The following is a 12884-nucleotide window of genomic DNA, read 5'->3' on the forward strand; positions in this document are numbered from 1 at the left end:
TCACACTACAGCAGTAACAGCAGCTCATGGTTACAGCAGGAGCAGCTGTACTGTAAAAATCTCAGACATGCAGACTTACTCAAAATTTCATTAAAGAAACAAATCTGCTTTAACAACACAGTGCTGCCATTTCCACAGCACTGACAGCCCAGTGGAAAGCCATTAAAATCACTAACTGTACTCTCAGACCCTGTAAATACACGCCAATCTGGAATAATCTGGACTTCCTACTTCACAATATCACTATTCACTATCACTCACGGGGACAGAAAGGGATTACACATCTCCACCTCCTTTTCAGTAACAGTCATTTCATGACATTCAAAGACTTAATCCATAAATACGAGTTGAGAATATGCAATTTTTCTAATATTTACTAACTGAATCCAGCATCAAAACCAAGATGGACCTCACACATAATACACTGAATCCTCCTCAGATGAGACAACATTCTGCAACTTAAAAATAAAAAGAAACCTCTAGAATATATAATCCTCCATCTGCGACAGACACATTGATATTTGTACCAAAAATTAATTGGAATAAGGACCTTATCTTTTCCCCCAGCTCTGATTTCTGGATGGACGTCTGCAACAACATATTCACAGTGACAAATACTGGCCTTCAGTTCAGTACAAAGTAATTCACATAAAACATGTGACTCAATATAAAAAGTAGTCAGTACTGATACCTGCTCACAGTGTACAATGGGTGTCACCGATAATTATCTGCAAGCTATGTAAGTCTGTATACCTGCTCACAGTGCACTATGGGTGTCACAGATAATTATCTGCATGCTCTGTGGGCCTGTATACCTGCTCACAGTGTACAATGGGTGTCACAGATAATTATCTGCATGCTCTGTGGGCCTGTATACCTGCTCACAGTGTACAATGGGTGTCACAGATAATTATCTGCATGCTCTGTGGGCCTGTATACCTGCTCACAGTGTACAATGGGTGTCACAGATAATTATCTGCATGCTCTGTGGGCCTGTATACCTGCTCACAGTGTACAATGAGTGTCACAGATAATTATCTGCATGCTCTGTGGGCCTGTATACCTGCTCACAGTGCACCATGGGTGTCACAGGTAATTACTGTATGTTCTCTATAGGTGAAAGATCTGGACTGCAGACAGGCCAATTCAGCACCCGGACTCTTCTCCGACGAAGCCATGTGGTTGTAATATCTGCAGTATGTGGTTTTGCATTGTCCTGCTGAAATACACAAGGCCTTCCCTGAAACAGACGTCCTCTGGAGGGGAGCATGTGTTGCTCTAAAACCTTTATATTCCTTTCAGCATTCATAGTTCCTTCCAAAACATGCAAGCTGCCCATACCGTATGCACTTATGCACCCCCATACCATCAGAGATGCTGGCTTTTGAACTGAACGCTGATAACACGCTGGAAGGTCTCCCTCCTCTTTAGCCCGGAGGACACGGCGCCCTTCATTACCAACAAGAATGTCACATTTGGACTTGTCTGACCATAGAACACTTTCCCTCTTTGAAACAGTCCATTTCAAATGAGTCTTGGCCCACAGGACACGACGGCGCTTCTGGACCATGTTCAGATATGGCTTCCTTTTTGCATGATAGAGCTTTAGCTGGCATCTGCAGATGGCACGGCGGATTGTGTTTACCGACTGTGCTTTCTGGAAGTATTCCTGAGCCCATTTAGTAATGTCATTGACACAATCATGCCGATGAGTGATGCAGAGTCGTCTGAGGGCCTGAAGACCACGGGCATCCAATACAGGTCTTCGGCCATGTCCCTCACGCACAGAGATATCTCTAGTTTCTCTCAATCTTTTGATGATGTTATGCACCGTAGATGATGAGATTTGCAAATCCTGTGCAATTTCACGTTGAGGAACATTGTTTTTAAAGTATCCCACAATCATTTTATACACTCTTTCACAGATTGGAGAGCCTCTGTCCATCTTTACTTCTGAGAGACTCTGCCTCTCTGACATCCCTTTTAATGCTAATCAGGTTACAGACCTGATATCCATCCATCCATCCATTTTCCAAACCGCTTATCCTATTGGGTCGCGGGGGGTCCGGAGCCTATCCCGGAAACAACGGGCACGAGGCAGGGAACAACCCAGGATGGGGGGCCAGCCCATCGCAGGGCACACTCACACACCATGCACTCACACATGCACACCTACGGGCAATTTAGCAACTCCAATTAGCCTCAGCATGTTTTTGGACTGTGAGGGGAAACCGGAGTACCTGGAGGAAACCCTGTGACGACATGGGGAGAACATGCAAACTCCACACACATGTGACCCAGGCGGAGACTCGAACCCGGGTCCCAGAGGTGTGAGGCAACAGTGCTAACCACTGCACCACCATGCCGCCCCTAGACCTGATATCAATTAACTTAATTAGTTGCTAGTTGTTTTCCCAGCTGAATCTTTTTAAACTTTCTTGCTTTTTCAGGCATTTGTTGTCCCTGTAAGTCCCGACTCCCGACTTTTTTGGGACATGTAGCAGGCATCAAATTTGAAATGAGCTCATTTACTGGATAAAGGTGTACAATTTCCCAGTTTGAACATTTGTTATATTATCTATGTTCTGTTGTGAATAAAATATAGGCTGTTTTGAAAGTGTTTTATTTGTTATTTCATTCAAATTTAAAGAACTTTTCTGGAATTCTGGTTGTTTGTATGTTTGCAGAGGGTGGTGCAGTGTTTAGCACTGTTGCCTAACCCCTCTGGGACCCCGTTCAAGTCTCCGCCTGGGTCACATGTGTGTGGAGTTTGCATGTTCTCCCCATGTCGTCACAGGGTTTCCTCCAGGTACTCCGGTTTCCCCTCACAGTCCAAAAACATGCTGAGGCTAATTGGACTTGCTAAATTCATTATTCATTAAAATACACTGCTCAAAAAAATTGAAGGAACACTTTTTAATCAGAGTATAGCATCAAGTCTTTTAAACTTCTGGGATATTGATCAGGTCAGTTAAGTAGCGGAGGTGGTTGTTAATCAGGTTCAGCTGCTTTGGTGTTAATGGAATTATCAGCAGGTAAACTAGAGGGGCAACAATGAGACGACCCCCAAACCAGGAATTTAATTTAATTTCATTTAGTTTAACAGGTGGAGGCCACTGGCATTTTTCCCTCCTCAACTTTTCTGACAGTTTTTTCACTAGTTTTGCATTTGGCGATGGTCAGTGTCACTACTGGTAGCATGAGGCGATGCCTGGACCCTACAGAGGTTGCACAGGTAGTCCAACTCCTCCAGGATGGCGCATCAATACATGCCATTGCCAGAAGGTTTGCTGTGTCTCCCAGCACAGTCTCAAGGGCATGGAGGAGATTCCAGGAGACAGGCAGATACTCAAGGAGAGCTGACAGGGCCGTAGAAGGTCCTTAACATTTCAGCAGGACCAGTATCTGCTCCTTTGTGCAAGGAGGAACAGGATGAACACTGCTGGAGCCCTACAAAATGACCTCCATCAGGCCACTGGTGTGAATGTTTCTGATTGTTTGGTCAATGACAGACTTCATGACATTGGCTTGAGGGCCCAACGTCCTCTAGTGGACCCTGTGCTCACTGCCCAGCACCATGGAGCTCGATTGGCATTTGCCATAGAATACCAGAATTTGCAGGTCTGCTACTGGTGCCCTGTGCTTTTCACAGATGAGAGCAGGTTCACCCTGAGCACATGTGACAGACGTGAAAGGGTCTGGAGAAGCCATGGAGAACGTTATGCTCAGCATGACCGGTTTAGTGGTGGGTCAGTGATGGTCTGGGCAGGCATATCCATGGAGGGACGCACAGTCCTCTACAGGCTAGACAACATCACCTTGACAGCCATTAGGTATCAGGATGAAATCCTTGAACCCATTGTCAGACCCTATGCTGGTGCAGTGGGTCCTGGGTTTCTCCTGGTGCACAACAATGCCCGGCCTCATGTGGCAAGAGCATGTAGGCAGTTCCTGGAGGATGAAGGAATTGATACCATTGACTGCCCCCCACAGACATTATGTTTCGTCCATCCGATGCCACCAGGTTGAACCTCAGACTGTCCAGAAGCTCAGGTCCAGATCTGAGAGGAGATCCCCCAGGACACCATCCGTGGTCTCATTAGGACGATGCCCCGACATTGTCAGGCATGCATACAACCACGTGGGGGCCATACAAACTACTGAGTATGATTCTGAGTTACTGTAATGAAATTTCAACAAAATGGACTAGCCTGCCACATCATTTTTCACTTTGATTTTTGGATTTCTTTGAATTCAGCCCTCTGTAGGTTGATAATTTCATTTCCATCAAACGATGTGGCATCCTTTCGTTCCTAACACATTACCCAGTCTACATCAGTATAGATATCCAGCATGATTTTTTTCCCCATTGATATCTGATGTGTTTTCAAAGTGTTCCTTTAATTTTTTTGAGGAGTGTATATGTGTGATAATTTTTTATTTACTAATTTCTTTTTGACAATTACGGCTCCAATCATCCAGAATCATCATATATAAATAGAATCCTTCGTTGTTTACTTTTTTGCATTTATCTCTTTTTCTTTTCCTCACCCCTCTACGACTCCTCACATGAAATACTGACTTTACTCGCCCCCCCATTCCTGCCACTTCAACTAGCTTCTACTTTGGGGTAGTGGTTCTTTTCTCCTGTGCCTCTGGGTGGGGCAGGTCACCTAGTGCACTGGGGGTGGGGAGTCGCAGACACTCTCACAGACACATACCCTGTCACAGACACTCTCACAGACACATACACTGTCACAGACACTCTCACACACACTTACCCTGTCACAGACACTCTCACACACGCGTACCCTGCCACAGACACTGTCACACACACGTACCCTGCCTCAGACACTCTCACACACACGTACCCTGTCACAGACACTCTCACACACACGCGTACCCTGTCGCAGACACTCTCACACACACGTAACCTGCCACAGACACTCTCATACACACGTACTCTGCCGCAGACACTCTCACACACATGTATCCTGTCACAGACACTCTCACACACACACGTATCCAATCACAGACACTCTCACACACGTGTACACTGTCACAGACACTCTCACACACATGTACCCTGCCACAGACACTCTCATATACACGTACTCTGCCGCAGACACTCTCACACACATGTACCCTGTCACAGACACTCTCAAACACACGTACTCTGCCGCAGACACTCTCAAACACACGTACTCTGCCGCAGACACTCTCATAGACGCGTACCCTGCCACAGACACTCTTACACACACGTATCCTGCCGCAGACACTCTCACACACACGTACCCTGCCGCAGACACTCTCATACACGCGTAACCTTCCGCAGACACTCTCATACACACGTACTCTGCCGCAGACACTCTCACACACATGTACCCTGTCACAGACACTCTCAAACACACGTACTCTGCCGCAGACACTCTCACACACATGTACCCTGTCACAGACACTCTCACACACACGTACCCTGCCACAGACACTCTCATACACACGTACTCTGCCGCAGACACTCTCACACACATGTACCCTGCCACAGACACTCTCAAACACACGTACTCTGCCGTAGACACTCTCACACACACGTACCCTGCCACAGACACTCTCAAACACACGTACTCTGCCACAGACACTCTCACACACACGTACCCTGCCACAGACACTCTCAAACACACATACTCTGCCGCAGACACTCTCACACACATGTACCCTGCCACAGACACTCTCACACACATGTACCCTGCCACAGACACTCTCAAACACGCGTGCTCTGCCACAGACACTCTCATACACACGTACCCTGCCACAGACACTCTGAAACACACGTACCCTGCCACAGACACTCTCACACACACGTACCCTGCCACAGACACTCTCAAACACACGTTCTCTGCCACAGACACTCTCATACACATGTACCCTGCCACAGACACTCTGAAACACACGTACCCTGTCACAGACACTCTCACACACATGTACCCTGTCACAGACACTCTCACACACACGTACCCTGTCACAGACACTCTCAAAGACACGTACCCTGCCACAGACACTCTCATACACATGTACCCTGCCGCAGACACTCTCACACACATGTACCCTGTCACAGACACTCTCAAACACACGTACTCTGCCGCAGACACTCTGAAACACACGTACTCTGCCACAGACACTCTCACACACACGTACCCTGCCACAGACACTCTCATACACATGTAGCCTGCCACAGACACTGTCAAACACACGTACTCTGCCGCAGACACTCTGAAACACACGTACTCTGCCACAGACACTCTCACACACACGTACCCTGCCACAGACACTCTCATACACATGTAGCCTGCCACAGACACTGTCAAACACACGTACTCTGCCGCAGACACTCTCACACACATGTACCCTGTCACAGACACTCTCACACACATGTACCCTGCCACAGACACTCTCACACACATGTACCCTGCCACAGACACTCTCAAACACACGTTCTCTGCCACAGACACTCTCATACACACGTACCCTGCCACAGACACTCTGAAACACACGTACCCTGCCACAGACACTCTCACACACACGTACCCTGCCACAGACACTCTCAAACACACGTTCTCTGCCACAGACACTCTCATACACATGTACCCTGCCACAGACACTCTGAAACACACGTACCCTGTCACAGACACTCTCACACACATGTACCCTGTCACAGACACTCTCACACACACGTACCCTGTCACAGACACTCTCAAACACACGTACCCTGCCACAGACACTCTCATACACATGTACCCTGCCGCAGACACTCTCACACACATGTACCCTGTCACAGACACTCTCAAACACACGTACTCTGCCGCAGACACTCTGAAACACACGTACTCTGCCACAGACACTCTCACACACACGTACCCTGCCACAGACACTCTCATACACATGTAGCCTGCCACAGACACTGTCAAACACACGTACTCTGCCACAGACACTCTCACGCACACGTACCCTGTCACAGGCACTCTCACACACGTGTATCCTGCCACAGACACACGGCAAATGACAAATGGGACCAAACTATTTGTCCGTTATAAGCGAAATTCTATTGTATGTGAGTCCGCTATATCCGATGCTTTTTCTGGAGGTTCTTAAAGGCGTACGACCAGCAGACCTCATCTGTTATAGATGATATTCCGTTATAAGCGAGTCCATTATAACGGGATTATACTGCATCTCCAACTCCACCTAGCAGACATACCTATGAGGAGATTGAGGTATGGACTGATTCTGATCGTGTTTGGACTAAACACCCCGGGATTCAAATACAACGTCCACCGTGATTCACCCACATTATTGTTGTGCCACAGGTGAACTGCACAAACATGTTTTTTCACTGATAACTTATATAACTTGTTTCTCACAGAAAGAGCTAGAACACCTATCTTGCCTTTCCCAGGGGAAAAGGGAAAGCCCTGCCGAAAATGCTTCGTAACCGCAAGCGCAAAACAGCCTCACCTGGACAGGAATTGGAGAATAAAGAGCATATTCCCTGAGGAAGGGGGTGAGCCTGGCCAGCTCGCCCCCTCCCCGCACGAGTACCACTCCAGATTTAGCATAAAGGAAGGGGGAGAGCTCAGCACTGACCAGAGATCAGCCGTGGGATAGAGCGCGCATCGCCCGGCACTTCTCAGGAATCACGTGTTGGTCTCCTGCCAGGACTGAAAGGGGCTCCCCAGTCCGTGTGTGAAGGTGGGTGATTATAGCACGTCCGAGTGTAGATGGCTTGTGGCTACTTTTTCATTTTATTAATTAGTGGGATTACCTATCATCCATCCATCCATCCATTTTCCAAACCACTTATCCTACTGGGTCGCGGGGGGTACGGAGCCTATCCCGGAAGCAATGGGCACGAGGCAGGGAACAACCCAGGATGGGGGCCCAGCCCATCGCAGGGCACACTCACACACCATGCACTCACGCACGCATTCCTATGGGCAATTTAGCAAGTCCAATTAGCCTCAGCATGTTTTTGGACTGTGGGGGGAAACCGGAGTACCTGGAGGAAACCCCACGACGACATGGGGAGAACATGCAATCTCCATACACATGTGACCCAGGCGGAGACTCGAACCCAGGTCCCAGAGGTGTGAGGCAACAGTGCTAACCACTGCACCACCATACTGCCCCCGATTACCTATCAATGCTTATGAAATATATCATAATTTTGTGTATATTTTAAGAAATATTTCTGAACGGACTAAAGCGAACCTCATTGTTCCTTCGACATCCCTATATCCCCCTCTCACATTAAAACAATATTCTAGGTGGGGTCTTACCAAGGAATTGTATAATCTTAGCATCACTTCATTTAAATTAAACTCCACACACCTAGAGATGTAACCCAACATCCTATTGGCCTTTTTAATTGCTTCCCCACACTGGTGAGAGTGGGACATGGAAGCATCAACATACTGACTGAGGTCTTTCTCATAATTAGTAACCTTTATTTCAGTGAAACCCATAAAAAATCTGTACTTTATATTTCTGCTCCCTGCATAAATTACCTTACATTTATCTATATTAAATTTTATCTGCCAGGTATCAGCCCAGTCGCTAATTAAATAAAGATCCCGTTGTAGCCTCTCCGCTGCTAGATCAGTATTTGCTACATCATCCACCTTGGTGTCGTCTGTAAATTTAACTAGTTTACTGTATGTATTGGTGTCAATATCATTAATGTAAATTAGGAACAATAGTGATCCTAAAATTGAACCCTGCGGTACCCCACTATGAACGCAGGCCCACTGTGACATTGTGCCTCTAATAACTACCTGCTGCTTCCTGTCAGTTAACCAGTTTTCAAATGCAAGTTGCTACAGTTCCTAAAATCCCTGCAGCTTTGAGCTTAAGCAAGAGCTGTTTGAGGGGGACAACATCAAAGGCCTTCTGCAAATCTAAGTACATTTTGTGACCAAGTTCTATTTTTGCTTCCTCAAAGAACACAAGTAGATTAGTTAAACAGGATCTACTTCTCCTAAATCCAGGTTGGCTACCCCTCAGAATGTTATTTGTATCCAGGTTATTTGTATCCATAACTTTTCCAGTTATGCAAGTTAAAGTAATTGGCCTGTAGTTTGCTGGATTACATCTATCCCCTTTTTTGAATATGGGTGCTATATTAGCATACTTCCAATCATAAGGTACCTCACGTGCAAATAAGGATTTCGGAAACAGTAAAGTTAAAGGTTGGCTAATAATAACCCTCATTTATTTTAAAACTATAGGTAAGATGCCATCAGGACCCTGTGATTTATTTATTTTGAGCTTAGCTATAGGCTTTGTACCACATCAGCCTCAGTTATACATACATGCCCTACGCAATTATTGGCACCCCTTTGTACAAGGGGTAAGAAAAAATCCACCTTCTGGTGAAGTTGCTTCATCTCACACGGAAAAAATGAGAAAAATCCAACCTTTAATTAAAATCAATTTATCTGAAGAAAAATCTAATCCTTCATCAAGAAATAATTATTTTTAACAAAAACACATGAGCCACGATTATTGGCAGCCCTGCAAATTATAGTGAACACAATGTAACTGAAGCATGTTTCCCATGTAAATTATACATATTTGAGTTGATTGGAGTGAGTAGGAGCCTTCAAGCTGTAATCCATGACTTCCTGAGTAACTGGGGTACAAACATGAGGAGACACAGAGGCCAGATTCCCTTAGTCATCCATCAACATGGGAAAGATAAGAGACACACAGACCAAATGAGGGAGAAGTGTGCTGACCTTCATAAGTCAGGGAATGTGGATTAAAAAATAGCTACTCACCTTAAAATGCCCATTTCTACTCTTAGGGCAATAATTAAAAAGTGGACATCAACTGGAACTGTTAGAAACCTGCCTGAAAGAGGACCCAAGGTTATTTTGCCCCCACATACAGTGAGGAGGATCGTAAGAGAGGCAAAAAATCCCCAAGGATGACTGTTAGTCAATTACCAGACAAAGTAAAACCTTGGGGTTACCACGTCTCCAAAATACCATCAGACGCCCCCTTCATGCTAACAGACGTTTTGAAAGGTATGACAGAAAGAAGCTTTTTCTGTCATTTACTTAAAATGTTAGTGCCAGGAGTTTGCAAAACATTATACAACTTTGACTGGAATCAAATTCAACTGTCTGATGAAACAAAAATGGAGCTTTTTGGCAATAAACATTCAAGCTGGGTTTAGCGTAAAAAGAAGGATGGCTATAATGAAATGAACCTTATCCCAACTGTAAGATATGGTGGAGGTTCTGTGATGTTGTGGAGCTGTTTTTCCTCCAAAAACCCTGGAAACCTCGTTAGGGTACATGGCACTATGGGGTCCATGAAATACCAGGACATTTATACAAAATTTGGCTGCTGCTGCCAGGAAACAAAAACTGGGCCTTCATTGGATCTTCCAGCAGGACGGTGATCCTAAGCACATGTCCAAATCAACATTAAAATGGTCAGCTGACCACAGAATCAAGCTTCTGCCATGGCCATCTCAGTCCCCTGACCTGAACCACACTGAAAACCTGTGGGCTGAGCTGAAGAGGAGAGTGCACAAGAGAGGGCCGAGGACCCTGGGCGATCTGGAGAGATTCTGTAAAGAGGAATAGTCTCAGATGCCCTGTTCTGTATTCTCCAACCTTATAAAATGTCATAGGAGACTCAGTGCTGTTATACTGGCAAAGGGAGGCTGTACAGAGTATTAAAAGCAGGGCTGCCAATAATCGTGGCTCATGTGTTTTTGTTGAATATAATAATTTCTCAATGAAGGATTTGTTTTGCTTTGAATAAATTTATTTCAATGAAAGGTTGGATTTTTCTCGTTTTTTCAGTGTGAGATGAAGCTGCTTCGCCAAAAGGTGGATTTTTTTCTAACCCTTTTTACAAATCTTTACAAGGGGCCAATAATTGTGGAGGGACTGTATATTGTTTATATACGACACTGTATTTGTTCAAAATGGTGGTAAGTTAATCATGTCCTCTACTGCGAACACCCGTGTAAAATAATCATTATACTCATTTACTATATCAGTTTTCATTTTCAATTATAAGGCCCTTACTATCCTGCAGATGAGTGATTTCAGCTTTTAGAGCTCTTTTGGAGTTAAAATATTGGAAGAAACTTTTAATGTCATCCTTAGCCTCCAATGCAGTCTTACTTTCGACATTCCACTTACTGTAGCGAGTCTAATGTTATTTTTTAAGTCAACCCCTAGACTTAGATACTCCTGCTTTATTTTGAAATCATTAGTTATTTTCTAACTTTCTACTGTACAGTGTGAAATACCCAGTAATACTCACCTCACTACCCCCAGTTTACAGTGTGGAATACCCAGTAAAACTGACCTCAGTATCTCCAGTTTACAGTGTATGTCCCCCAGTCCAGCAGAGAGCAGCTTCACTCCTGAGTCCTGCAGGTCATTGTCACTCAGGTCCAGCTCTCTCAGGGGTGAGGAGTTTGATCTGAGAGCTGAATCCAGTGCCTCACAGCATTTCTCTGTGAGTTCACACCGGCCCACCCTTAAAAAGATTAAACACTTTCAAATCCAGTTTTTACACTGCAGCACTGTATTCAAATGAGGAGAATAAGGGCCATGACATAATGGATTTTCAGAAAACAATTAAATTATTAAAAATAATTTTAACAATCATTCCGATTCTGTTTGGTGTCCATTATTTTTTTGTCCATAATACGTTAAAGTCATCATGTTTATCTGTAACAGTGTTGTTAACTTTGCTAACCAACACAAATGTTTTGCATGGATTATATGTGTCACGCCCAGCTCGTGTGATCCTCATGTGCCACGCCCCCTCATTAACCACGTCTGCTGCCCCGATTCTGACCAGCTGTTTCCTGTTATTTCGGCTTGTCTTGTGTATTTCAGTCCGTGTTCAGGTCTGTTTCCCTAGATCTGTCATTGATGTTGTGAGCCGTGTTTCCTCATCTGCCCTTAATAAACCCCGTTTGCTCGTCTTCATGGCTCCACTGCCCTGTCTGCCTGCTCCTCCGCTCAGCGGACGTCACAATATGGTTGAATGGATGTTTCCTGCTTCCCTGCTTAATTATTTCTAGCATGGATCGAGGGCTGATAAGATTGTGGGATATAAGGACGTAGGAGAAGAAAACAGAAGCTGTTTGTGTTTGTTTATTATGTAACTGCTGAAAGGCATCGTGGGTTTTCTTGCTGTCCAGTTACTTTTGTGTAAAATGCATATTCTGTACTCACTGCAGCTTCTCCAGTTTACAGCTGGGATCCTCCAGTACAGCAGAGAGCAGCTTCACTCCTGAATCTCCTGGGTGATTGTAGCTCAGGTCCAGCTCTCTCAGGTGTGAGGGGTTTGACCTCAGAGCTGAAGCCAGGGAAGAACAGCCATCTTCTGTGACTCTACAGCCTGACAGCCTGCAGAGAAAGACAGAAACTCCCCAGTAAATAATATCACCTCACCATTATAATTATTAAATATATGTGATGCTCTAATAAATAATTCCAGTATTACAGTTTAGTGTCTAAGACAAGGCAGGACCCCTCCTCCCTTTCCCTTAGCTAATTACTCACTATCTCCTCTTTATAGTGTGGAATACACAGTAATACTGACCTCAGTATCTAAAGCGTACAGTGTGGAATACCCAATATTACTGACCTCAGTATCTCCAGTTTGTGGTTTGGAATACCCAGCAATACTGGCCTCAGTATCCCCAGTTTACAGTGTGGAATATCCAGTAATACTGGGCTCAGTATCTCCAGTTTCCGGTGTGGAATACCCAGCAATACTGGCCTCAGTATCCCCAGTTTACAGTGTGGAATACCCAGTAATACTGACCTCAGTATCTCCAGTTTACAGTG

The 12884-nt window shown here is 45.2% G+C and overlaps 2 protein-coding genes across 6 annotated transcripts in view; both read right to left on the reverse strand.

Moving 5' to 3' along the window:
• LOC125725217 (NACHT, LRR and PYD domains-containing protein 3-like) overlaps positions 1-12884 on the reverse strand; it is a 457448-nt gene that overhangs the window by 4991 nt on the left and 439573 nt on the right. For all 5 annotated transcript variants that reach the window (XM_049001944.1, XM_049001941.1, XM_049001939.1 and 2 more), the window contains 2 exons: positions 12267-12440; positions 11386-11559 (listed from right to left, as the gene is read on the reverse strand). In XM_049001944.1, coding sequence (XP_048857901.1) covers positions 11386-11559; positions 12267-12440 — 348 coding nt within the window. The remainder of the gene's footprint in view (positions 1-11385; positions 11560-12266; positions 12441-12884) is intronic.
• Positions 2957-10022, reverse strand: LOC125725231 (uncharacterized). Its single transcript, XM_049001999.1, has 2 exons — positions 4935-10022; positions 2957-4872 (listed from the first exon to the last, which is right to left on the reverse strand). Exon 1 carries the CDS (start codon positions 6939-6941, stop codon positions 5010-5012), a length of 1932 nt encoding a protein of 643 aa, XP_048857956.1. The 5' UTR covers positions 6942-10022; the 3' UTR covers positions 2957-4872; positions 4935-5009.

The sequence above is a fragment of the Brienomyrus brachyistius genome, unplaced genomic scaffold (genome assembly GCF_023856365.1).
Source record: "Brienomyrus brachyistius isolate T26 unplaced genomic scaffold, BBRACH_0.4 scaffold63, whole genome shotgun sequence".
Classification (NCBI taxonomy): domain Eukaryota; kingdom Metazoa; phylum Chordata; class Actinopteri; order Osteoglossiformes; family Mormyridae; genus Brienomyrus; species Brienomyrus brachyistius.